General features: G+C 38.7%; 1 protein-coding gene across 1 annotated transcript in view; it reads right to left on the bottom strand.

Annotated features, from left to right (window-relative positions):
- Positions 1-27,788, bottom strand: part of SCFD2 (sec1 family domain containing 2) — a gene marked incomplete at both ends in the record, with an annotated part of 175,459 nt that overhangs the window by 143,746 nt on the left and 3,925 nt on the right. Inside the window, one exon of the mRNA XM_079534886.1 lies at positions 3,358-3,489. Within this exon, the coding sequence (XP_079391012.1) occupies positions 3,358-3,489 (132 nt within the window). The remainder of the gene's footprint in view (positions 1-3,357; positions 3,490-27,788) is intronic.

Raw genomic sequence — 27,788 nt, 5'->3', positions numbered from 1 at the left:
CGCAAGAACTTCTTTACAGTGAGGTGACGGAGCACTGGAACAGGCTGCCCAGGGAGGTGGTGGAGTCTCCTTCTCCAGAGATGTTCAAGACCTGCCTGGATGCCTACCTGTGCGACCTGGTGTAGGGAACCTGCTTTGGCAGGGGGGTTGGACTCGATGATCTCTGGAGGTCCCTTCCAACCCCTACAATTCTGTGATTCTGTGATCAGGTTTTGTTCCCTATGAAAACAGCAGAGTAGCTTCATGGATGTGTTCTAGTTTGTTATGTGGGTGATCACTTTTTTCTTTGTATTTCTCTGTGATTCCATTTCCCAAGACTTCTTTGAAGGAAAAAAAGGTTTTTACTGCCAGTAAACAGTTCTGAACAGCTTTCTCACCGATGTCATTCATTAAATTTCGTAATGGCGATGCAGTTCTTTCACTCACAAACTGAATGACACAAAACTTGCTTTTCTTACATATAAATAAAGGGGAAAATAAAACACATGCAATTCTGTCTTGAATGTCATACAAGAACACTTAATTACCCACCTGAAAACCTAAGACTGTTTCAGCATAAGAAAAATTGCAGTTTGTTTATAAATGCCACAGAGATAGTATTACATTTGAATCTGCTCCAAGAGTCCATCCACAGACTTTTCCACAAAATGTTACCAACTCTGCATTTCCTATCTTCAGCCAACTTTCTTCTGCATTAAACTATTTTGAAATAGTTGACAGGACTTCCAGACTTTGCCCACCACTGCTTTGGTAGATACAACTAATATAAGGAATATGTAAATCAAGAGCACCTGAAACCAGCAGTTCAATCTGCTTGGATTAAAAAAAAAATACAGTCAGAATTGTTGATTTCCTTCCTCAGAACTTATCTATCCAGCTCTGCTGCCTTTAAAGGAAGACAGGAGAGTTCTCCAAAGCCTAGAAGAGATATCTGTGGGAAATGGGAGAAGATGATTTGCCCTCTTCAACAGCAGGTCTCTTCAAGAAAGCAAATGCTTAAACTGTGGATCCTCCCCCAATTGGTAAATCTCCTGCCACGTGCAGCAAAGCATAGAAAGAGCAAATCAGAACCATACATCCACTATTTGCAGGAAAAGCATGGCAAGCACAGGCCATCAAAACCCAGAAAGCAATAGAATTTAGTTTGCTCCAAAAAATACTGAAACAGTATAGGATTGGGTTTCTCATTGCTGCAAAGGACTCCTGCTCTGCCAGCATCACACATGATACAGCTTTCAGCCAGGTGGCCACTGCAGGAGGGCTCAGCTACACCAAATGGAACTTAAAGCTTTGTTTTCAAATGTAATTCACTCCTTATTTCCAGGGGAAAGCCAGAAAAAAAAAAGAAAAAAAAAACAGTGGCAAGGAAAACACTCTGATACAACTGGTCTTAGTAAAGAGAGTAAGAAGGAATTCTTATTCTAGAAAACGTATTTGTGACACTTAATATTAGGGCCATACAAGACTCAGAAAATACTTCAAGTATTGGGAAAACCAGTGTGCAATCAAGGTTATGCAAAACCTGAGGTAAACTCAAAACAACTCAAGTAAAAGCAGAGTAGGAACACTGAAAGCATTTCCCCTCTTTTCAGCCAGCGCTGCCTCCTAACACAGTCACAGCGGAAGCAGCCTTTCAATTAAACACAACAACCAGAACTAGAGCAGTCCACAGAACAGTCTTTCTTCTCAGCAAAAGAATTCACTGATAATCAACTTCATTTCCAGCTTTTCTGACACATTTAAGATGTTCTGTTGCATGACAGATGAGTAATGAACATTAATGATGTAGATCTGCTCTAATACATCATTCTTTAACATGTGTCACCAGACAAAGTGACATCTTGATGTGAATTTCAATTAAAAAATTAACTATGTTAGAATGAATTATGACTCCAACATAAAATAAGCAATTCACAAAGTAAAATTTCTATAGTGATTACTAAGTTACTAATTACTAATATTAATAATACTAATACTTTAACCTATATTGCATCCTCCAAACAAAAGTAAGTCTTAAAAATGATAGCAGTATAAGTTTGTTTCATCACCGCCCATGAGACGTTTTTACATAACACTACATAGAGTCAGCTTACATCAGACATTTAGGCTGCCACTAGATGAGTACCAGTTAACATGATTAAGAACCAAGGTTATTGCAGCCATGAATGGATACCATACGAAAAGGCCACGTGGAAAGAGTGGCTGATGTAGTCATCCACACAGAGAGTTGAAGGTGGTTGACAGATCATTATGTCACAGAGATCGGAAGCAATTACTTTTAAGAAAAGGTTGAATTCCAACAACAGTATTTTTTTTTTTCAGAGGCATATGAAATGTAAAGACATTTAATGTTACTACAGTGAATAATCAGACACATTATCAGAGAAAGTTTAAAGACAATTTTATCCTTTACCGTGCTCCCCTCCTTTAGGTTAATTTGCAGTAACACTCTCAGAGCTGCTCCTTTTCCATTTTTTCCATTTCTTTGGAACAGTTTACAGAATTACTGATTACACATCTAGCATTTCTGATTAATAATCTAATAAACGTATGCTCTAGGTATTTGCAATATATGAAATGTTGTAGCTGTTAAGAGTTCACAAGTTGGCTGTACATCTAATTTCTCCACAGTATCTTGGCAGTAGACACTGGAGTCTGAGATAAATGCCTATCACTTTTATTCCATAAGAAAAAAAATAAGATATAGAGCCATACCATTGTTTTAATAAGCCTAACTTTACAGTAATTCTTGCATTTCACTAAGTATAGCATATAATTAGAATAATACACTAAAAAAATATTAAAAGTAATTATTGATATTCTATATTTCTGATATTTTGAAGAATTTAGGTGTATCAGGTTTAAAGAGTGCCCAGACATGGTTTTCAGCTTAAACTCTCTTGATCCAGGCAGCCTCATTTCACATAAGCCTCACCACCTAGATAACATAATTAGACACAAGATCTGTACAAATTTCATTAGGCCAGTAGCTACATAAACCTGCTGCTTGCCAAGGATGGGTATCCTGCTGACTTCTTAAGAACACCCAAATTCTCATTCTTTACAGAACACAGACAAGCAACAATGCCAAACAACTGTACACCTTTAAAATCCTTCATAGAACTCCAATGCTTCACAACTGTTTTCAATCTTATTATTGTCACCGCATTTAAAACACGACACCTGAGCTCTAGCAGACATTTTCTTCCCATTTCTGTATGAGGAAGATTCTGTAGTATCACAGTGCACACCTCAAATCTGAGGGTGGACATAGGGTGAAATGGAAGGGTTAAATGGAAGAAGAGCAGCTGTCACCTTCTATGTCACTACTGTGCAGAGAAGGGTATGCCACGCTACTCACCCATGCTCATTTTAATGGGTAAATTTTCTCTGCTTGCTGCCTCCACCAGGTGTCTCCTGGCCTCCATCACAGCTTCCTTCTGTTTGAGGTTCATGAAGGACTCCCAGAGAGCCTTGGCAGCTGGACTGCTATTAGAAAATGACAGGGTTACACTAAACACTGCTGGAATAATGGAATAAGCTTAAGATAACATTTATATTTTAAGATGGGTGCTTCTATTTAGCAACTCTTCTGAGGTGGGCAGGGCACAAGCAAAAGTAATGCAATATAAAAGCTTGTTTTTATTTAGCAAAACAGTCACTACAGTTTTACAATAAAACATCTAGAATTTCTTGCTACCAATTTTAAGGCGTAAGAGTCCACACATAATAAACCAAAATAAGCATGTTAGCTCCTGTGTAAGCACTACTGTTCAACCAGGGGAATATAAAAAACAGTCCAAAGTTCTTCAGTTATCAAAAAGCTATGCAAAGTACAGTCTACAGACGGGCTGTGACTTCCCTGCAAGAGTGTAAAGCTCCAAAGCAATACTTCCAGTGCTGGAGGCTGTTGGTGTGATTTGATGAGCTACCACCACACTGGGTTTCAGGGATTCTCCTTACATATATTGAATAATCCACAGGAGAATGTAACTGTTTTTACAGTTTCTGTATTTGCAGATTTCCTTTTTACTGCTGCTGTTGCTGATCTTAAGACAGATGCACATCAATTTGTGTGGCTCATCTGCACTCATTACTCTGTCAGTGTTCTGTTTCATCCAGGACACTGCATTTCTTGTTTTTGTGAATGAATTCAGTGTTTCCTCTGGAAGGGGGAGGAGAAGGGAGGAAAAACCCTCGCCTGAAGCTAAAGTTAATTGGGATTAACTGTGTTGAATTTTTTTCCCCTTAGGAAAACCTCCCTTGTTTTCACCCCAGGAGACATTTAACTCCTGAATACGTTTTTTATGTAATTCATAACATGCTTATAAACATGCCAAAACAGGATCTGTTTCACAGAACCCCCTGCCCCCAACTCATTTGCTACCTGTTAAAGAGAAGCTGTACGCATGCTGCATTGCAATGGCATGGCTGTAATGCATAGTTATGTTTAGCAATGTGTGCAATAGCAATCACACAAAACCTTTAAAAAGTGCATTTAGTAAAGCAGGAAAGCACCCTGTGCAGCAGAATCCTGAAAAAAGCAGACCAGGGGATCAGATAACATAACCTAGTGTTACATTTCTTCAATACAGTCTATTTAAAGTAATGGATCCTTGGGTATGTTGTTTTTACAGACTCTATATACGCAGTTATCCTGACTCAGTCCTACTCACCCAGCGTCACTGCTATCTCAGCCTGCTGACCCTGTTCACATTGCACCTACAGGGCATGCCTCACTGTCATTTACAAGCATGCCTGAAGTTTACATTGCAAGAGGCCACCTCTTTGCTCGTTAACTAATCCCTTCCTGATCACACAGTTCCAAATCCAGAGATTACACAGATCAAGAATCAGGTCTAAAACAGCAGGAATCTCATTTTTAAAATACTTTTGTTCCCATTTGAAAAAAATATTTTCTGTTCTCCAACCTTTTAGCCCATTCTCCTTTACTAATTCTCTTCATCACCATAAATACAAGTGGAGTCTCACATAAGCACATGGGCTGACTTTTAAAACAAACAACAGAAACTGAAACAAAAGTGTCCCAGATTTTGCACAAGTTTTTAGTGCCTCATTTTTTCTCACTCATAAACTTCATAGAAACATTTAGCAAATGTTGAAGTAGGGTTAGCTCAGCACGAGGAGCATCTATACGCTTCAGTAAGCCAGAAACACAACATTGTGAGGATGCACCACTTCTCTACCTGTCCTTGCCTGCTGCTGTCCCTTCCTTGCCAGGGGCTGGTGAGCCCCATCTATTTAGACTACAAGGGCTATGAAAGAAGTGTGCACATCCATGTATAGTCCCTACTACAAGACCCTCTTTTGGCTGGTCCATGTGCTACTTCTATAAACAATAATAAAAATCAAAATATTTTAAGTTATAAGAACAACTCATGCTGAGGCACTAAAAATTCTGGGAGAAGCAGGTTTGCTTTTTGTTTAGTAAACTTTTATAGATTCTAGATTTTCTAGTCCAACTCCCATACAATGAGCAGGGACACCTACAGCTAGATGAAGCTGCTCAGAGCCCTGTCCAGCTTGACCTTGAGTGACTCCAGGAACAGGGCATCCACAACCTTTCTGGGAAACCTGTGCCAGTGCCTGACCACCCTAGTGATAAAAATCTTCCTTCTATCTAATCTAAATCTCCTCTCTGTCAGTTTGAAACCATTTCCCCTTGTCCTGTCACAACAGACCCTGTTCAAGAGTCTGTCCCCTTCTTTCTTACAGCCCACCTTTAGACACTGAAAGGCTGCTATGATGCCTCCCAGAGAATTCTGTCCTCTAGGCAGAACAGCCCCAGCTCTCAGCTGGTGCTCACATGGAAAGCGCTCCATCATAAAATCAAATCATAGAATCATTTGGGTTGGAAAAGACCCCAAAGATCATCAAGTTCCAAACCCCCTGCCACAGGCAGGGCCACCAATCTACAGATCTGGTACTAGACCAGGTTGCCTAGGGCCCTATTCAACTTGGTCTTGAACACTCCCAAGGGAGGTGTTCATCCCTTGGATCATTTTGGTGGCCCTCCTCTAGATGTGCTCCAACAGGTCCATGTCTCTTCTGTACTGAGGACTCCACATCTGGTTGTGGTACTCCAGATGAGATCTCACCAGTGCAGAGTACGGAGGTAGGATCATCTCCCTTACCCTGCTGGCCACACTTTTTTTGATGCAGTCCAGGATATGGTTGGCTTTCTGGGCTACGAAGGCACATTGCTGATTCACATTCAGTTTGTCATCTACCAGTACCCCCCCTTTTTTTTGGCAGGGCTGTTCTCTATCCTTACATCCCACAGCTTGTACTGATAGTTGGGGGTGCCACAATCCAGGTGCAAAGCCTTGTGCTTGGATCTGTTGAACCTCATGAGGTTCTCCTGGCCCTACTGCTCAAGTCTGTCTAGGCCTCTCTGGATGGCCCACCCCTCAGGTACGTCAACCACACCACACAGTTTGGTGTTGTCCACAAGCGCTGAGGTCACACATGATCCCACAATTCCTCTTCCTCTAACCCCAGAGTTTTTCCTTTAGAGCCAAAGATCTAGGTTTACATGATCCCTGAGGGTTGCTCTTCCACATGATAAAAAGCCAAGTTGTTGTATAGTCTAAAAGCAGATGAGGCTCAACCATGCTCATGTATGCTTGGATCTCTGTGTAATTCATCCAGTTTCTGATGACATTTTTCTTCCTACTGCTTTGGAGAATACCTTGCAGTTTAGGTATACTATGTAGTATAATACATAATTAGCACAAGATATTTATATATAATGTATATTCTATGCTATACATAACATATATGTAATGTTCTACATCAATTTGAAATCTAAATGGAAAGCTAAGTAAAAATCTGAAGAGAAAGTAGACCAAGCACATTTGAAGTCTGGCTCCTTCAAAATAAATATATAAATATTTTATACATATATATATTTTAATATAAACAGTGAATATATATAATATCTATATCATATATATTTTCACTTTCTATGTCTAAAAAGTAAACTACAAGTCTTTCAGAATAGCAAATTCCATTGATAAAAATTTCACACTTAGAAAAATAATTCCATCACCAACTGAAGAATTCACCTTGTGCCTGCACCTAGAATTGTCGAAGTACTGTTTTTTGTCATCAACCATACAATGAGCAGCAGTTTTTCCATAAGCAAAGAAGCTATTTGTGTACACAGTTGCCTTAAAGTAGTGAAAACTAGAAAACTACAGAAGCACTTCTCATTAGACAACTCCATCCATGGTACATAGCTTAAGGAGCCTCTACCTCAAAGCTCCTCAGGATTTTGAGACGTGCCTGTAGGCTGATAGAGGCTCTATTAGTAGCTTGGCATAAATATGGAACGCTGATTTTCCCGTGTTACTTCAGTGGTGGAACAAATATTAGAAAACACTATGGCATACAGTAAATGTCAACTAGAGTTTGCTGGTCTAAATGCAATCTTTATATAACACTTGTTAAATAGTGACTCATGGGAACAGCCCAGTGAAGTTTGAAACAGACAAAGGAATGAGTGGAGAAAAAGGTATATTCCTTGAGTCAAAAATGCCTGACTTCAAAATGAAACTGCTAAAACACAGATTGTTTATTCACACAAGATGCACTTAAAAGCAGCTGCATTTTTGTAAGGAACAAACCTGAATCAGCACTGATGCTCTGAAAAAAATCAGTTTTATGTCTGCTACTGAGAACACTTTTTCCAGTTCCTCTCTCTTACACTTTCACAGAAAAACCTTTGCTTGCCCATTCTTTAATTTCATTAGTAACAAGAAATGAATGATTGCTGGGAATGGGTTACAAGTACACAGTAAAGAGTTCTGGGACTGCTGCTTGCTTGGTCTGAGGAGTAACCAAAGAATTTTCCTCAGAAACAACATTATCTTATCTTCCCCTTTCGGTGAGACATTTGTCGGTTACTGCTTTTCAGTTCTTGTCATACTATCCTTCCTCTCCTCTTTTTCCCATCTGCAGTTCCTGAGCTTAAGTCCAAATCTGAAAACATTGATGCTGTAATCAGTGATTTCTATGGGATCCAGTATCCCAGTTCAAATTCCTCTTTCCCACTGCATTCCTTTACTTCCCAGGCATTGCTATTTATTGTTTTTATGTGTTATCTAGTGAACTATTGCACTCAGGAAGTAGTTTTTTGAAATTATGTTGATTTATATATCTATGTATACGTATGTATGTATTACACATTACAAAACCTTTGCCTGAATCATACTGCCTTGCTTGAGAAAAAATTACATTTACACTACAATACAATCAGGAACTCTAAATCACACTACAAAATATCTTCACAACAAAAGGTAAGTATGACAATAAACACTTACGTGAATCTCTACTATAAAACATTTTGCAAACCTGACAATGAAAAGAGTACTTAAACTTTGGGGCCTCAGCTATTAATCAGTTTCACCAATAAATTCTCAGTTTTACTCAAAGAGTTTGATACCCTATTTTTTCTACCACCACTGTCATAATAACTTCACCAATCAGCCATCTCAGCAAACAGAATACAGTAAGAACAGGTATGGTAGATATCGTGTGGTGAAACTGAAAATTTATTAAACAAAAACATGATATTTTTATCCAGAGATAAGGCTGTATTCTCTCAAAATCCCTGTAAGACCTAAAGTATTTGATATGCAGAGAGCAAAGTTTTTGACAGACATCTGATAATTTCTACCTTCCCCTCACACATAAACATTACAGTTTTAATGAGCCACTTATTGTACTAAACTTAATTAAAATTCAACTTCAAATAATATCTCTCTTTCAGCCACCAACAAAAAAGGGTTACAAGAGGAGAGAGAAAAAACCAGACATCTAGAAGATGCAACTTTCTTACTTCTGGTATGCCAGTTTTCAAAGCCTAATCCCTGAACTTACTTGGTCTAGCCATTTACAGGTTGGCAATCAAATGCCTATTCCTGTATCTGTTAAGATAACTTTGATTTACTCTTTTGAACTAGTGCATGGGTAGTACTGTCAAGGTTATTTGAAAGACATAATATCTGTTCTTGTATGCAAGCTTATTCTCAAAGCTACTCAGCTATTCATCTTGAACACATTTGGAGAGAGCAGAGGGATGCTAGTGACACTGGGATGTACTATCAGTAAGATGGAAGAAGTAGTCTAGAAATTGGTAAAACCAAGTACTGGTCAGTGGAGAACAAATTCTCACATAGAAGATGCAAATCTAAAAGCAAGGACAGAATGTACAGGACACTTACAACCCTAGGGTGCCCCATGCACACCACAATTGTAAATTTGGCTGAAATGGTATTTTGCTTGCTTCACACCACTTGTACAGAAAGATAAAGTACACTAGTACAGAAAGATCAATAAGTTAATAAAACATGGTCCTCACAGTCACTAAAGTAAGAGTAGGTCAAGAAGCATTAAGACCATAGAAGAAAATAGGCCCACTAATTAACAGAGCATTCTACATTTACAGTTTTGTTTTCAGATCTACCACTAGGACAGTCAGTATTAATAAAATTCATTTGGTAACATTTCTTCAATCAGCATATATATATTTAACCAAGTAAAAAGAAGTTAAACATTCTTGTCCAAACAAACGGGGTTATTTCTGCACCTGGAGACAGGATTTCAAAGAGCAACTTGCTGATGCAAGAGAATATGACAAAAAATAATATTGAGTGAGCTTCAAAAATTAACTAGTAAGCATTTCAGCATAGCAAAGTAGTTATGTTTTCATTTTTATAGTTTAAAGAAAAAAATAAAAATCAAGGATAATTGCAATAGTATCACCAAGGGACAGACTCTGTGGTTATCGTATCAGCAAAACTTTCATTCTATACCTACATAGCTTTACAACTCAGCTATCTTTGCGTATTTTCACACGAAGAAACAAGGAGGGAAAAGGTCAGTAAAGATTAAATTAGAGCTTCATTAATACCACAAAGCTGCCCAAAACCAAAATGCTGCTGAAAGAAGTAAGTGCTCTGCCAACATATCTCTTAAAATAACTCACATTAGATTTAAGGAGACATAATGCCCACACTCAGTGTGCAGTGCATCAACAGCCACCACCACAGTTGTGCAGAAGGCAAAGAGCAACCCAGCTGCTGGCAATATGTCCTTCAAATTCTGATAAAGTGAAGAATGAGAGTAATAAGACACAGTTTGGCCATGAGTCTGGAGCAAGGGACCATTCCTCAGAAGACACCATCTCTTCTCAATTCCTCTGCTGCTTCCAATAGCCATGCCAAGACCCCTCTGAACATGCTGCACATTCCTAAGTGTGCAAGGCAGCAGGACAGCACAAGGAGGCACAGCCGAGTCTCAGCTCAGTCATGCCCCGGGCCCCACTCACAGCTCCAGCCCCCCAACAGTCCCTGTGCTGTGGGTAGGTGCCATGGGCTGTGGGTGCTGAGCTGACACAGGCATGTTAAGGGCAAGGAGGAGCTCTTCCTCTCTGTTTTGGAAAGGACCAACCAGATCTAATATAACTTACCTACAGTATTCCATATAGAAACAGCTGTAGGTATGTTCAGGACTCAAGTCCGTAGCATTACTCCGTATTTATGCACACCCAGAGCATATACACTTGATTTTCTAAACAATACCTGTTCAGTGTAACATGCAGCAATGCCTTCTTTAAGAAAAACATAAAAAACACAAGGTGTTTTTTTCCAGATCAAGGTAAATTATAAATGCTGAGTTTGTCACACCAGAATGGATCAATACTTCATATTTCTAAGAGTACTCCTATTGAAGATTCATCTATTTTGCAAAACTGCTCAGCATCTCCAGACAGCTTAAACTTGAGCTATTTTCCAATGCACCAAAAAAAATAAGAAAAAGGGAAAAGTAATGTAATCTTTGTATTATGCTTGCAGAAAACTGCAGAAGGATCACTGGAAATTACCACCCTCACAACAAATGAGTAATTATATTGCTACATGGCAAAATGCAGGAAACTGCTTTTAAAGTCAAGCTCTTCAGAGCCATTCAGCTTAGAATATTATGCTCAAATCTTCCCTTAGAAGTTTGTTAAAACACCTTCTGTACACTGATTTTTGTGCTTAGAACTTGAAAATGATACTAAGAAAATGTCTGCTGGCCAACATTTAAAAGCTTAAATGTGTACCTGAATAATTTAAAGATTATTTCCCAGTTTCACTTTGAGCCGGCAAACCACTTGGTGGGTGTAATCTGCTGTAGACTCAACTGTGGATGTGTACTTTGGCATCAACTCAAAACTAAGAAGTTATTGTTTGATTTATATGCCAAGAGCCTCTTAGATAAAGGGCTAATGGTAGGCTGATAACTTCAGCCTTTGCATGTGGTGTTTATACAGACCCTTCACTCCTCGCTCTCTTTTCTGCATATACTCAAGGAAGGCTGTGTCACATCAAGATTAAGTTAATTAGTTAACTTATATGAGCATAATTTGATTGATAAAACAATTGATTCGCTACAGGCCAGAAGAGTGCTGCACCAACTTTTCTGCCTCAACAATGAATAAGGTTTTATTTGAAATTAGCATTTTTTCTACATTGCAAACAGCAATTTTAAATCACACTACCAAAACAAACAACAACAACAGACAAGAGTCTGTCAGGGAGGAACAGGAATAAAAGTAATAAGCCTTGGCTGACATATTTTAAAATAGAATCACACAAAAAAAAATAACCATAAGTGCTTTAAGCCAACCATGTCTTCAGAATTATCTTACCAGAGCAGGTCATTTTGCTTAATTGAGGAGGTGACATAAGACTTTACAGAGGAAATCTTACCTAAACAATTTTTATCTGTAGGTATAAAAATGAAGACTTGAGTAAATGAGCAAGCCCACCGAGCTCATTCCATCAGCATTTCCTTATACCTCTTTCTAGCATTAGCATCCACGAGACAGACAACCAAGACCATCTGCATCAGCTCATTATTTGCTGACTGAACTGAGAGGAGCTATGCAGCATTTCAGTGTTGCCCAAAGCAAGCCAATGATTTGTTTGTCCAAACTAATTCTAGCCACAGATTTCAAATTAAAATCAAATCTCATATATACTCAGCAGGCAAAACTATGTTTTTGACTTTCATAATAAGAGGAAAAAATTCTCTTTAGTACTTTTAAAAGACAGGATATCATGTATGTAATGATAGATTTTAATTTTTGTACTGCTAACTCTGTGCACTAGTATATTCCAATCTGTTGGAGACCTATCCAACAGAATCTATTTGGAGGCAATACCAATCACAAAAATTAGATCGAAACTATTATCTAAATTATATCACATACTGATTACATACAGTGAGAAGCAGCAAAGTAACAAACTAGAAGAGCTTCTTAAAGCAAGTCATTAGGAAGGTGCTAACAGGAAATGTCAAAAAATATATTTTACGTATTAAAAATTGTGGCTTTAATTACATTTCTACTCATCGGACCTATGATTTATTTTTATTTTTTTTTAAATTAAATGTGCCTACATTATTTATATTGTGCAAGAGAAATGCCATAGATTTCACTTGCAGGAATAACTAAGAGTCAGGATAAACCGACTTGCTGTTTGATCAGGCAATCACAGACAATGTCATAGAACTCACGCAGATTTTAGCACTTCTTTCAGCTTTTCCTCAGTACTGCAGCTGTGGCAAAGAGAATGAGGAATGACCTCCATGTCTAAATATAAATATTTAGGATGTGAAGGGAATAACTGATACAGGTTTAAAACAAACAAGCAAATGAACAAAAAACACAAGGGGAGGGAGAGAATAAATTAGTCATTACCGCTGGTCATCATGAGAGCATAACACCGATTCATCTTACAATGAAGCTTATGAAGTAAGCTACAGATGTAGAAGCAAAAGTTTTTTTGTTTTAGTGTTTTTTCTTAAAAAAAAAAAAAATAAATAAATCACAAGCTTGTTTGAGACAGGCAAGGATTGTGAAAGAATCATCCCAAAACAGCTTTTAAAAAAACATTGTAATTTAAGTTGCAAAACCGCTACGTTTCCTGTAAGCCATTGTGTTCCAATAAAACCTTGACAACGACACCCCAAGCCAGAGAGAAATATGCTCTCTCTTATCAGCAGAGCACAGGAGAAATTAAAAAACAAACAATTCAGAAGGTTCTTAGAAACCAATCCCAAACTGCCCCAGAAGCTGCTCTTTACCTAGAGCTTTTTGTTAAGGCTGAATTCCTTCCCTCCTCACTTCTTAGATCACAGACACTAAATCAGACTCTTAAAATTTGACATTTTGGTCCCACAGGTGAGTTGTATTACAATAAAATTTGAGAATTAATTATTTAAAATGTTGGCAAGGATTCAGTTCACATTGGGAATTGCTTAAAAAGGGGGGGAAATAATCCTCTCAAAGTGAACGGCAATGCAGTACTCTATGTTTTGCCTTTTTAAAGGAAAAAAGCAGGGGGAACAGAGACAGAAGCCTAAGGTTGCTGGCTCATTCACATACCTACTTTACAGATGGATATACTTACAAAATAGAATATACACAAGTCTGACAGCTGTGGTCAACCACTATCCGAAGCAAGTTCAGAACGTGCCAAACCCAGCAATAAAGACAGTGTCCTAAGTTTTATCAAACATTTCCTCAACCCGAGCATCACGTAAACTTGTAGGGACAAACATCTTAACCACAGTCCTGTTTCATGTTGATCTCAATACACACAGAAGAAGGTTTTCTGCTTCAGAAAGCCAGAGTCCAACATACTTGAGCAGCCATGACACAGAACAAGTTTAATTGCAAATAACCACGTACATGAGACAGTGCAGCTGCCCATGGAATTATGATACAAAGAAGTAAAGCAATGCTGCTCTTTGCCTCTTCCAATATCAAAGAGTAGCAGTATAAACCATAACAGATTCTTGAAAAATTTCCTAGAAAACATTTACAACTCCATTTTGCAATAGGATTTACTGTATGTATTTGAACTGATATAGTTGCATTCAATAAACTTTTAGACAGATGGCATTTCTACAATGCTTCACCTAATCAGAAACAGACAATACAGCACTTTCCTGCATTAAAAATAAAATGACAGAATCCAGCAAGTAGTTTGGGAAGCTACGGGTTCTCATTACCTTGTGTTCTGTTTATTTTAGCTATTCTCAAGATCATTAATATCCACTTGAACCTGTACACTTCAAGGTCAACCAAAGGTGAAACATAAGGAAGCAATATAATACAAAGCATTCAACTGGACTATACCCTGTGAAACAATAAGGTTGTTTCCTTAAGCTACACTTTCTTTTCTTTTTTCTTAGCTCCATGTAACTACTGAGCCAGAATTCTTAATTAAAAAATCCTTAAATGAATTTAAATGTATTTTTTTAAAAAAGAGGATTTACAGAATGGGCAATAATTCACTGTATAGAGTAATTTTAAAATTTACTAACTTTCTAGAAAATGCTATATATAATCAACAAAGTAAGTAGAAAAAACTAGTCAGTCCAATATTCTGTAGGTGGAATAAAAATATGCCCCAAAATTCTAATATTGTGTAAGTATTCTGCTGCAAGCAACATAAACCTAGTCACATAAACTTAACCCACAGCAGTAATGAATTATACACGTTAACTTACGACAAGGAGAAATGAGAACAAAGGAAAGCCTTATAAATACAACAGGTCTAAGGATGATGAGGGGTCTGCTTGTGGACCAAGCATCATGCAATAACTCTGCAACTCCTGGAATAATTTACTTCTCAAATGGTAATCCTTCTACATTATCAAAGCTACAAAAGCAAACCAGTTCTATAAGTGACATCAAGGAAAAAAAGTCCCCTATGTATACTGTGCCATTCAAGTGCCATACATCAAAATATGCATAATAAACTCAGCAAACAGAGAGGCTGATATAGGGAGATGTTACTTATGTATAGACCTTTCTTACCTTCTTCAAACCACATTTTGAAATTGAGAACTGATGCATAATTCCATAATACTCTGTTGTCTGCATGTTACAGAATTAAGAGAAGCCTGAACTGAGTTAAGCCCTGTGTTGACTAGAACAACAAAGCTTCCTTTCTCTTTGGCAGTCTTTTATTTAAATGTAACACTGTATTGTACACGTACTAGGAGCCATGCAATCAGACTTAGATCTTAGCTTTGCTGTTTCAAATGGTTGCTGATACTGCTACAAGAACATTTCTTCCTCAGCTCTTAAATGTTTTCTGGGAAGAGTTCCTCCAAACAAGTAAAGCTGCTCCTGCTGAGCTACTGGAAGAAGGAGCAGCACTGATATGAAATGGCTGGAACAAAACCAGCCCCTCCTAAATCCATTTTGGACATCAGCTGTATTCACACCCTACCAAATTGACTGCTAATGATGCCTTGCACAAGGCTGGCTGTTTAACACCAGAATGTAACCACTGTGCAAACTGTAGCACATCACTGCTGAAAGAAACTACGCTGAAGCAGGTTCCTAGGAAAAAAAGGCAGGTCCAGGAAGGCAAGGGGTAAGCCCACACTGCTTTGCTGCTGCTAACCAGGCTGAAGCATGAGACAGAGAGAAGAATCAGTTGCATGAGCAGTCCTGAAGTGTTGAAATTGTACGTAGCTATTGCACCAATGAGAAACAGAACACCATCTTTGCCTGAAGTCGTGTTATGACAGTTATTTATCTGTTTTGATATTTGACATTTGAAGTCACTAATTTTGCATGATTATTATCTTGAAACTAAATGCTTCAGATTTACTTAAACCATGAATTTAAATGGATGTTTTTCAAAACTCAGATTATCTCAAGAACTGTATTGAAAGTCAGGTGCACCGATAAAACGGTAAAAAGTATTTTTCTTATCTACTCCAAGTGTACTTACCAAACATTAGGTTTGATCATTTTAACTCTTCCTGCTGCTGCTCTAAGCAAAGGAAGCTGGCAGATTTACTCAACATGCATGATGCTTCTCCAGACAGTAGGACTGGTTTTGACAGAGGCTGACTGATGTTTAGGCCTTACTAATCCTAGCAGTATTAAATTCCACTAAGCTCCATCTTGTGCACAGACATGATTTTGAACACGCTCTGTGCAAAGACGAAAGCAGATTAACTATCAACTAAGCAAAGAGTCCTAGCTCTAAGATGTGGTCAGTACAGTTCAAAACATTTTAACTCTATCCTTCCTCTAACCCCAGCTGTTCTGTTTTAATTGTATTATTTAGCAACACAAAACACACACTGTTATCATTTTAATGCATTAACCAGCCAGTAGATTTCTCTCCCTTCCACAGCAGCTTCTGACCAGCCACTTCTATAGAGGGGTGGTAACGACAGAACATAAAGCACTTGGCCATCATAAAGCTTTCCTTTCAAACAGTAGTTCCAGAAGAGCTCTTAAGCAATTAGTGGGGAACTGAGTGGATAGCTGTGCATTCCACTTGGATTTACAAAACAAGGTTTCAGCTCCAGAGAGTTGGCAGTATTCTCATTTCTTGCCAAGTATTCTGGACTAAGCTCCTCTGCTTTGATTCATCATGGGAGTAGGTCTGGGGATGATCCTTCCTTTCTCTTCCCCACTCAGTGACATACGCTTTGGAAGGCTTTGAAGATTTCTCAAAGAACCTCATGCAGAAGGATGAGCTGGAATGACTGTGATAGTTGGTGATACCATCATTAAGAAATAGGTTATTCTGCCTGTCCACCATCACTCATGAGCAGAAGCAGCACCTGATCTTTAGACCCCAAAGCAACAGTTACAGACAGGCTGATTGAAACAAACAAGCAGACCAGAGCAACAGGAGCAGTGCCCAACACAAAGCAACTAAACATTAAGATGAAAGCTGAGGCCTGTTTGCTTCCCTCGAGATAAAAAGAATTATCACTGACAGTTGTTGAAAAGTGAAATTCTTTCTGTTGGAAGGGGAATTGCTTATTGTGATCTAACCAACTCTGTTTTCCAGTTAGTCAGATAGAACACTTCACAAGGTAAAGCGAAGCTAGAGTTGCTCTAATGTATTTAGACCGACAAGGAAGGAAACTGCCATTTCATGCAACGTGTTCAGAAGCAGCCAAAGAATCAGTCACAGATGCTGAAGACGACAGAGAGGATTGTGGTAGCACCTTACTGAGCCTTGAAATTTAAGCCATGAAGCTACCAAAACAAAGCAGCGAGAACTGGCTTCCAGTCTCGCCATGCAGAACCATGGGCAGCAGACCTTCTGCAGTGAAGAAAGAGGTACCAGGGTGTGACTGTTCATCTGCTGCAGCAACAGGGAAGCCTGGAGTGGCCAGTGAAAGAACAAAATCTACAGAAAAAGTGACAGGAACTAAAGGAATCATATAGTGATTTTTAAAGGCCAATAGCAATAGACAAAATAGTGTCACCACTGTCTACCTGGAGTGAAGATAAACCTAAGGAATCTTAAGGGGGAATAATTTGCTAGCTAATGAAGAATAGTTGTGGGGACACCACCACAACATCACCATTGGAGACAGTATAAGATAAGTTGGACACTGAAAGGCTTCCCAAATACATTTTAGTCCTCTTGGTCACTGTAATAAAGCAGACTTTAGTCATTCCAGTATCACTCCAAAATTCATTCTTTTTCCTCTAACTTGCTCGCCAGTCACTGCAGGGGAGAAGGAAAAAACATGCAGGTAATTTCTTAAAACTTCCTAACGTTCATAACCATCCTGTCCTGTCTGAGCTTCAGCTGGCTGCCTTTTATTCCAGAGAACTGGTTCTGTGAAATGTTTCATTCCTACAAGCTGCAGGACAGCTTATGCAGAATGCCAAACTAGGTTAGTGCATGAATCAAGTTAATTGAAAGCTTCTGAGAGGGATTTTGTAGAATACAAGGTATTTCAAAACTCTTGCCAAGCAACTCTTTAAAATGTGTATATTAAAGAGTTACTTGTCATGGATTTTAATTTAGTTTTTGGACAAAGCAAATGAATTATGCTAAAAATAAAGTCTGATCCTTACAACATATGTTTTACTTGGGAATAGTACATGTAACATAATAGGTTACTTTAGAGCATTCTGTTCCATGTTTTAAAGCTATTGCATAAGGTTATTTTAATAAAAATGATTCCAATGAAAGAACAGTTAGTAACGAGGTGCTGACAATTGAATCTACATCCAGGGATTGCATGAGAGTGCCAAGCCTACTTTTACAGATGCACTGGTTAGGTATTCAATACATGTCCTCGAGGCATGTAAAGCCAATATATTTTGGGTCACTTTTTGCAGCAGAGATGGATGATACAAGTGAAAACACTTACCAAGAACATATATGAAGTGTGTTTTTCTTATTAGGGAAATGTAAGAAAATAAACCCAGATACCGTGGAATGCTAGGAATTCCCTCTCCTTGATGTTGCTAATTTACAAGGCCACTTTTTGGTAGTCTCCTTTGACCTCCCTCCCTCCTTTGTTGGCCTAAAGCACATTTACACAAGCAATTTCTTGAATAGGAATTCACTCAGCTGCGAGCTTCAACACCATTTTGAAGGCTCAGTGTATAGGAATATGTCTTCATCAGAGAAGACAATCCTTTCTGAAATGACTTGGTTACCACATAAACAATTTACTGTGAAATCACATGACAGAGTTGTTAAAACATTCAAAAATATGCTCTGTATGAGTTGAGAACAAGTATTCAAGCAGACACTTTGAGATTCAAAATCAATAGTAAAAAAATAACCTGAAACAGACCTTAAACGTTAAATACATGGTGTTTGAACATGCAGCATCTGATTCTCTGCTAACTATGTTGGTGAAGCAAATTTAAATCAGCTGAGAGCCTGGTCCTCCATGCCTTCCTTACCCCCCCCCCCCCCCGCCCCTTTCTTAAAAGTAGCATATTTGTCATAGTTTCAATGAAAACCTATGGCCTAGCTTCTTCAGATCTCATGCAAACCTAATATGGCCAATTCTAGTTCTCAAAAACGAAACTGACAGCTATTCAGAAAGAATAAAGCTCCGGACTTCGTCTTTCATTTTTATAACCATTTCCACACTCTGGCTGATCTGTCACAGAGAACGAGATAAGAACTTCTGTCTACATTGCACACGTCCACCCCATGCTCTGGATATCTTCTCACACCCCCTCCCTGACACACTTCTGCCTACCACAGAATGAATAAGGAGAGTAGAATTTTGACCTAATCCAAGATCTCTGGATTTTAAGTGTTTTTTGTAGACATTTATTATCCATGTGCATCCTCCTCCTAAAAAGGGCTTGTACAAGTATGTTGGGTGCTGACTAATTCCCCTCCTCCCCCTGTGTTGCCCACCTCAATCAAACCCAACCATATCATTCACTGTGTTTCCCAATCCGCGCAAAGAATGTTTGAAGCTGTGGCATACTGCCATGTCATTAATAAAACCCTAAGCTTTTTCTGTCAGACTGTTTCCTTTTCCTAAGGGGTAACTGGAGCTCAAGCATCCACATAAAGCATACATATCCAGTGTGTGTTACTGAAAATGGCTCAAAATTGATTTCTTTTTCTGGTTACTTACTTAAATAAGTATAGTCATGGAGAGATTTAGGTAAGATTGTAAAATTTTTGTCTCCCATAGTGACTAGAGGCCTTTCCTATTGAAGATCATTTTAGAAAATATACATTCACAGTCTGTGGAAATTAGATGGTGTTCCATTTAGCACGGTCCTCCAGAGTCTGCAAAAGCTCACTTCTGGGGCCTCTGTTAATCAGGGCATTAAAACTGGCTATGTTTGGTCAATTATCACTATTGCTTTTGAAACTATGAGCAATTAAACTCACACCAAGTGCTACACTTTCACAAGATGCATAGAGAAAAGCGTGCACGTGATCCCCAGATTACAAATTGCAATCCAAAGATCTGAGATCAGTGGAAAACTAATCTACTCAAGCACCAGCATCTGAGACACCTGTGAAACAGCAAGTAGCTACAATGACTCCTTCTACTTCATAGTCACCAGAGTGACAAACAAAATAGAAAACTACTAGTCAAAGATAGTGGTAAATCCAAAAAAAATCCTCCCCTTTGCAATGAGGTGAGAAGGCAGCTTGTTTCCAGAAGTTAGAGGGAGAGCAACGATTTGGCAAGCAGAAAAAGTAATTTCCTAAAAAGACAATCTCAGTTCTTCAGAGAACACCTGGAAAATGTCACCCAAAATAATGATTTTTTTTTTTTTTTTTTAAAGGTGGAATTAAGAGAGGTATCCATCAAAACGAATGCAAAGGATAAAGGCTGGCTGGAAAACTCAGACAGAAACTAATTTGACTGCATTACTGCTGTAAGTGCTATGCATTTCAGTTTGCATAAGTTCCTTTTAAAGTGCATGTACCTTTGGGGCAGAATGAACTCAGAGAAGAAACAAAGGAAGAGGAAAAGGGGTAAAGAGAATGAAGACAAAGAAATAAGCTAAAATGTTCTGCTAGAATCCAGGAACCGAGCAGGCTACAAATGTGAAGAATCTCAAATAACCGCACAATGCAACAGTACAGAAGACTGGATTTTTGAACCAATTATTAGAAAAAAAAGTCAACAGTTATGTAAGTATTTGTTTGTATAAAAACAAATAATTGTTTCTCTGTACTCAATTCTGTCTTCTTTTCAAAGTAAAATCGCCTCCAAGCTCTGCCAAGTAAACAGTTCACTTCAAATGTATTTTAGCCTGCATAAGATTTGATTCCTGTTTCACGTTAAGTCTGGAATTCTGAAAGAATCTCAACTACACATTTAAAACTTGCAACCAAACCTGCTGCCAACAGAAAACACTGTTACCTGCCCCAGCATTGGGTCCCCATCATAATGAGCAGCTTTTATTTGTTCTTCTCATCAGTCTATTTTGTCACATTCTTCCCCTTTGTAAGATACAGCAAGTTTACTTTATAGTAAGACAATGATAAGCTAAAACACCCCTCTGGGTCACTCAGTTATCCTCTGTACTGGTGCTATGATTTGACCAGCAATTCCACAGAATACAAAAAGGTCAATGCGTATCACTGCACTTCGAAACCTCATTGTTGAGGTTATTTAAGAGGCAAAGGCAGGTGGCCAAGGCAAATGAGAGCTAGTCTTAGAAAAATCTCACAGTGTCAGCCAAAGGAACAGTTGCCAGGAGGATCATACTATAAAACAAGAAAGATTGGAGCCCACTTTGGAGATTCATAAAGTCTACTTAAACAGACATGGTCTTCCTGCTGCTTTGAATTGTGAATATGTCTGCAGGAAAATGCACTGCAGTCACATCAGGAGAAAAGCAGTCTGCAGACTTACGCAGAGGAACAAGAAACTAGTAAAACATATAAACAAAAACCATCAATATTAAGGTAACAAGGAAGGGATGACAATTTTAAAAGCATTGTCACAGACTGCCAAAAAAGCACTACCTCTACACAAGAAAAATCCACTACCTCTGTTCTGACTGCAAATACCAGCGGTTATTCTTCACCCCTTTATCCAGGGAGAGTTCTGTCCTCCTTTACATCTTGCAAGGTAACTGCACAACAGGGAGCAATGCTAATGAGGAAGGAGCTAGAAAACTAGCCTAGTTCAGTGGCTGTACTCACAGAATTTCCTTACTGACATTTATTATCTTGCTGGGCTACCCAGTTGAAGATATAAGTACTCAGAGACTTGTTGATGCTTGGGCAACATATGACTAATTCAAATTTGTCATATTCTCCCACGGACAAAGGAAAAATCAAAGTTAGAACTTAATAACAATACTAAAATAAACAAGATTATATCGAGATAACTTACGGAGAGTCCTTCTCCAGAAGAACTAAGAACATATCTTTGAAAAGTTAGGCACAAAATTATTTGTCATTTTCAAAGAATGGATTATACTATTACCCACATCACAAAACACTGATCATTGCCCCCTTTCTCTGAGTGTGGCTACGAGTGCTAGACAGCCCAGGGGAAAAACAAAAACAAGAAAGAAAAAAAAAACAGCAAAGCAAATTCTGGCTGAAAATTTACTAAGCCTGGATAGCTCAGACAAGCAATGAAGTTAAAGGCTCTTAGAGCAAATGGAATGAAATCTCAAGCAGCCCAGCTTGCCAGACACCCCTGGAACTCCTTTTTGTGGGCTCAGAGGCACAGCTAAGGAAGAACAGCCTAGCTAATGCTGAGACCTTGTCAGCCCAAATCATTCTTTATCTCAAGGCAAATAAGCTTCAAGCTTCCTCTTATCTAGAAGACAACTACTAAGGCTCCAGAGGCCTGTCATAGAAAGCAATTAAAATATGTGGCACCTATTAGGCAGTATCTTGCTTGGATCCAAAATATCCTCACATAATTCTTCCGCTGACTACTTCAACCATCGAGCTACTGTAGCAACTGGGATTTTGCAGAATGGCAGTCCAGCCTTCAAGCGATGCTGCACATTACACAGCACAGTCAAAAGAGAGATCTTGACCTCTTCCTAGAATTTTCCACACCCAGCATTTCCCCCTTATCCCTGCTTTTCTTTTTTTTTTTTTCCCTTTTTTTTTTTTTTCCATTTCAAGGAGGTCCTGTGTTGAAAGGATCTGGGCAAATATACACATTTATTGGAAGATATAATAAATCTTATCAGCCTGTTCATCTTATCCTGTGGTAACAGTCAATTATGTTCATTTGACTCAGATGGTTTGAAACTGAGCAGAAAGCACCTCATGGAATGCTTGTCTTGACTGACAAAGCCCAGAAGCTGATGTAGCAGGGCTTTTATTCCCAATAAGATGCCTTGAGAAATTTCAAACAAAAAAGAAACTCTGAGCAGCCCTTGTTTCACACTGTGCTCTGAGCCTGTATGAATAAAGGAAAACATTAACAGGAAAGCTGGCAGTTCAGTAACACGGTCATGGGGTGGGTGCTATATATTTGGGGAATCTGCAATCCACCATTTAGAGAAGCAACTCAGCTGGATTACTGAAAAGGCAAGAGGTGTAACCAGAAAAACTCCGTAAAGCCAGTTTTTCCTCCCTGGAAATGGGAGTCAGTGGTGCAGCAGGAGTTCCAGAAGCACATGGCTGGGCTGTAATTTCTCTTGTCCTATCCAAAAAGGAAAGTTTAAGAGTTTTTTATGCTTGAGGCAATTCTCTGCTTTTCATAACTCCTGCAGTCAAGACCTCCTTTTTTCCATAACAGCTCTGCTCATCTTAGTCAGAAATAGATAGTAAAAGTCTGTACATGCATGGACTGCTGTGAGGTTTTTTGGTTGCCAGGTTTGGGGCTTTATTTGGTAAGCTGGATTCCAAATCAAATCCATCCACCAAAGCCAAGCACAGCTCCACATGAACAGGAGCAGAGGCAGGCAGCTTCCCAGAAGGGAGAAACGGCCAGCAGTAGAGAAGCAAAAAGCCCCTCCTAGAGCAGGATGGGGCAGCATCCCACACTGGCCCTATGGGCACTGCATCACAGAGCCCTGCAAGCCTGCCAGGCAGGGCAGGAGGCAGCTTGCCAGAACTCTGCCATCCACTGATGCACTGTTTTGGTTTATTCTTCCTCATCTGCAAGCTTCTTAATGAATGCAAAGAAATACTCATATCATCTGGATCTTCTTATTGTAGAGTTAACTCTGCCTCTTTAATGTCAACATTCCAGAAAGGAAAACTACTCTAATTTATGCCATAACCTCTAAGATCATTTGGGAATAACACAGTCCTAAATTAATCTTATTATAAGCTTTTTAAAACTTCTGCATGCAAAACATTTTTTTTTTCCAAATTAGAATCTGCAGCTGCCATGAAAGAAAGACTTCAACAAATAAAATTGAAAATACTACAAAGATCTAAGAACCATCTGTCCAAAAGCTTAGTATATAATTAATTCGGTGTTAAGAAAATTGCACTGCTAGATGTCCTTTAGATGCTTGGCCGCAAGTAAAAACAACAAGAATAAGATAATAGAATCAATTATTATAAAAAAGAAAACAAACCCAATTTCCCTGCTTAAAACGGGGCTATCACCTTTTCAGTTTTAATTTTTACTGTCCATTCCTGTACCAGCACAGATAATCTTTCATGTCAAATTCACATCATATATGATTATTCAACCAACACTGAATGTTTTACAAAGGACGTCAGAACTGCTTTTCCACCTGCTCAGGGAAAAGGAGAACAAGGGAATAGGCAGCTCAGAACAGTCTCCTCTCCCCAGTACAACTACACTCTGCAAGAAAGAGTGGTACAGACAAAGAAAGGACAAATGGAAATCTGCTTTGCTCTATCAGGCACAAGAGTAAAGACAAAGCTAAAGAGAGGCTTTCTTCTCTGCTGGCACTGTAACAGCTCTAGTACTTGTCAATCAAAGTACTGTTTGGTCCAAAACACCTCAGAATACCTCAAAACTGAGGAGGATCACAAGTATGCTTTTTCACCTTCCATTCATGGGTGACACTGAAGTTTTAACATGTTCTAATTTTTAACTAACTTCCTTCCCCACTCAGCACACCTTCACTTGCACCTCTCATTCCTAGAGAAAAGTTTTGCATTGCTCTGTTTCAAACATTTGGCCTGCATACCAGTGTGTCCTGAATCACACACATCCACAAGGATCACTTCATTCTCAACATGTTATTTTTCCCCAGAGCAAACTCAGATGATTTAGTGGCTCCTATTGCTCTGTAGGATCCTGCTGCCTATGCACCTCAACTATACTGCCCACTGTATTGCTTCAGGTACAGCAGCCGCAGTAGAAATGCATTACGCTACAGCCTTATATTATACAGAAAAATGCTTGCTTTAAGAGCCCGGTGGTTTTTTGGATATTGCATTACATGTGAATTTTAAATGGAAAAAAAAAAAAGTATTTCAGAGATTTAATACCACAGTGAATCCTGAGAAGATTACAAACTACAAAGAGTTGAGAAAAAGAAACAAAAGTAGAAAAACAAACAAGAAATCTCTACTTAGCAAGTCTTTGTAACGTGTATAATCACATTCAGCACTCAGTTTATTCGGCAGAATATGAGAGCACACGAAAAGTGTACCTGGGTAAGAAAAGAGCCGATTAAAAAAGCAGCATGCATACTTATTCCTTCAACTGTGCACACATCAGTACCAAGCAGCTCCTCACTTCTTGTTCTCTCATGCCACAGACCTGTGGCCAGGATGCAGAAGTCTCAACCTTTGCTTGCTGCTTCAGGGAGCCACAGAGTCCCCAAGCTTGCAAGATGTGAAGAAGGGCACCATGCAGGCTTCCACCACAGTGCAGTACTGACAGTAGGGTGCTTCCCCAGGGAAAAACATAAATCTTAAAAATGCAAGAAAGCTGGAATGAGGAACAAGTGTTAGAAAATGGCAACACATTGTGTAAACATGAAGAGTTTTACATGCATCCAAGCAGACAGTTCCTAGAAGCTGCTGCATATATGCTAAAGTTGTTGGGGAAAAGAAAAAAAATCCTCCAAACCCACTATGGGTTCTCAAAATACAAAGACCAACAAACAAGCTGCTCTCTCTCTCTCCCTCTGTTTCTCTTTTGTTTTTTAAAACTACCTCTACTGTTAAAATTTCACTGCCATTCCCACTTCCAATGCATATCATATGATTGAAAGGACAGGGCAGCTACCACTTTTTAATCAGAACCCAACAGTTCTGATCCAGATTGAGTGCCTTTAGCCTATAAGTTGTTCAATTCTTTATATACCTACATCTGCATATAGAAATATGTATGTATCAGAATAAAATATGTATTTTGAGAATTCCCAAACTCTGTAACTTCCAGTGGACTTTCACAACGGAGCTGCAATGTATCAGCAATTACAGTAATGCAAACAATTACTCCACAAGACTTTTGAGGTTACTAATTAAATTAAGAAATCTAGAATGGGTCTTTAAAAAAAGAAAAAACAAAAATATTCCCTTCCTCACAAAGAGAATACCTCCAAAGTACAGAAACTTCAGCACTACAAGGAATTTACATTTTCATCTAAATCTTTAAAGCCCATTATTTCGTCAGATTTGAGAAAAGAATCCTTTCACCCCACCAGCCATAAATTATTCATTAATTCTGTTTGTAACTTTGTAACTGAGCCCAGATGTTTCTGCTGGAGCAGCATTCCAATAGGAAAAGTTAAATATAGAAAGCTGTGGGGAGGGAGCAGACCACTCTCTCCCTACCACAACATGCACAAATATTAACTTAAAGAAAATAATGAAAACATTTGAAAAATATTCTGAATATGTAAGTCTGTGAAACGCCACAACATGAAGCCAGTTTGATCACAACATCTCACGTAAAAGGGCCTGGGTGCATTCCACTTGGGTGCAGCTTACATTACCACTTTCTCTTCTAGGAAAGGTGCCCTCACTTCCACTCACCAGAATAAACAGAAAATTTACAACCAGAGTAGTACTCCTTGCCATGTGCCATCTACAGACATAAATCAAGACTTAAGTTCTCAATTACAAGAAACACTTGCCAACCTGCTACCAGCGGCAATAATCACATTGATGAAGAACTGGGAACATCCTACGGAATTTCTTATAGAACTGACAGAGGAACTTACTGGTGGAAGTTTTCAGCCTCACGCTCCAGTAGAACTTCATCAGTTTAACACTAGCAAAGATGATTAATTTAAAAATCCATCACTAGAGCACACCTTCCATTTAAACAAAATGGAAGGTACATCCTTCAGCCATCCATTTAGACACCGTTTCTAGTACTCTTTAGCAACGAACTTAAACTGACTTGGAAATGCCTGTTTTGAATTGGAAACTACCCCTAATCACTAAATTGTTTGAAAGTCTGAAAGATAGCATTGAAGAGCACAGAGCCACGTTCTGTTTTGGAGACTACTTTGAAGAATTCAACACATCAGTTACAAACAATAATCACAGTAGAGATTTTGAGAGATCATCTACTCCTTTTTACTCTGTTCCAAGGAAATAAAAATGCTGTTTGAATCCCTACTTGTCTGGCCTGCTCTTAAATATTTTCACTGTAAGAGATTGGGTATGACTGTGCAGAGAATGATACTGTTACAGACGAGTGTAGCAATGACACTACTGCCTTGGTACCAGCTACCAGTTGGTGCCATTCAACTTTGCTTCACTTGCAGAGTAGCAGCTGAGTGACTTGTATGCAAATTCTGCCCTGTATCTAGGGTAGATTTTGCAAAATAAGTCTAACTGTTAACAGAAGCATCATCTGCCAGCCTGCAAATAGGCAAATAAATCTCAGCAAGCAGACTACCAGATAACTTAGAACACAATAAAAATCTGCAGACTGATCCAACAACTTGACTGAAGACATAACTTCAGCAGAAAGCATTTTAGCACTAGCTGAATGTAGATAAAGTTAGAAATAATGGAGTGATAGCACAGGTCAACAACCCTAAGGCAATTAATATCTGGCGTTTTTTTTTTTGTTTGTTTTTTGTTTTTTTTTTTTCCCCCCTCGTTGTTATTGCCAGAAATCATCTTTATTTCTGGTAGCTAATCAAAGTTAGCACAAATAACAGCTATCACAGCATGTCTGCTATGGACAATGACCTCTTTATTTTGCTGTGTAGACAGACCTTAAGGACATCTCACTTCTACTCCAGAGATCAGCTGGAAAGCAGCCAATGAAAAGAAAACCAGAACAAATTTTATTGAAATTAATCACCCCAGCAGAAACTTACAACCAAATCCACCTCTCTGAAGAAATGATTCCTCTCCACCTCCTGAGGAAAGACAGTTAAGCAAGTGAAACTTACAAACTGGACCCAGTTACAATGTGTGTGGGAGACAGAAGGCGACAAAAGATCCAGAGGCCATTAGAAAATAAATACTAAATGTCAGAAAGTGGAAAGTCTTCTCCAAAATGTTTTAGAGGCCAGGAGAGGAGGGGATATAGCACAGCTGTGAAGAACG

Source organism: Tetrao urogallus (assembly GCF_951394365.1).
Source record: "Tetrao urogallus genome assembly, chromosome: 4".
Lineage (NCBI taxonomy): Eukaryota > Metazoa > Chordata > Aves > Galliformes > Phasianidae > Tetrao > Tetrao urogallus.
This window is presented reverse-complemented; position numbering and strand designations above follow the sequence as displayed.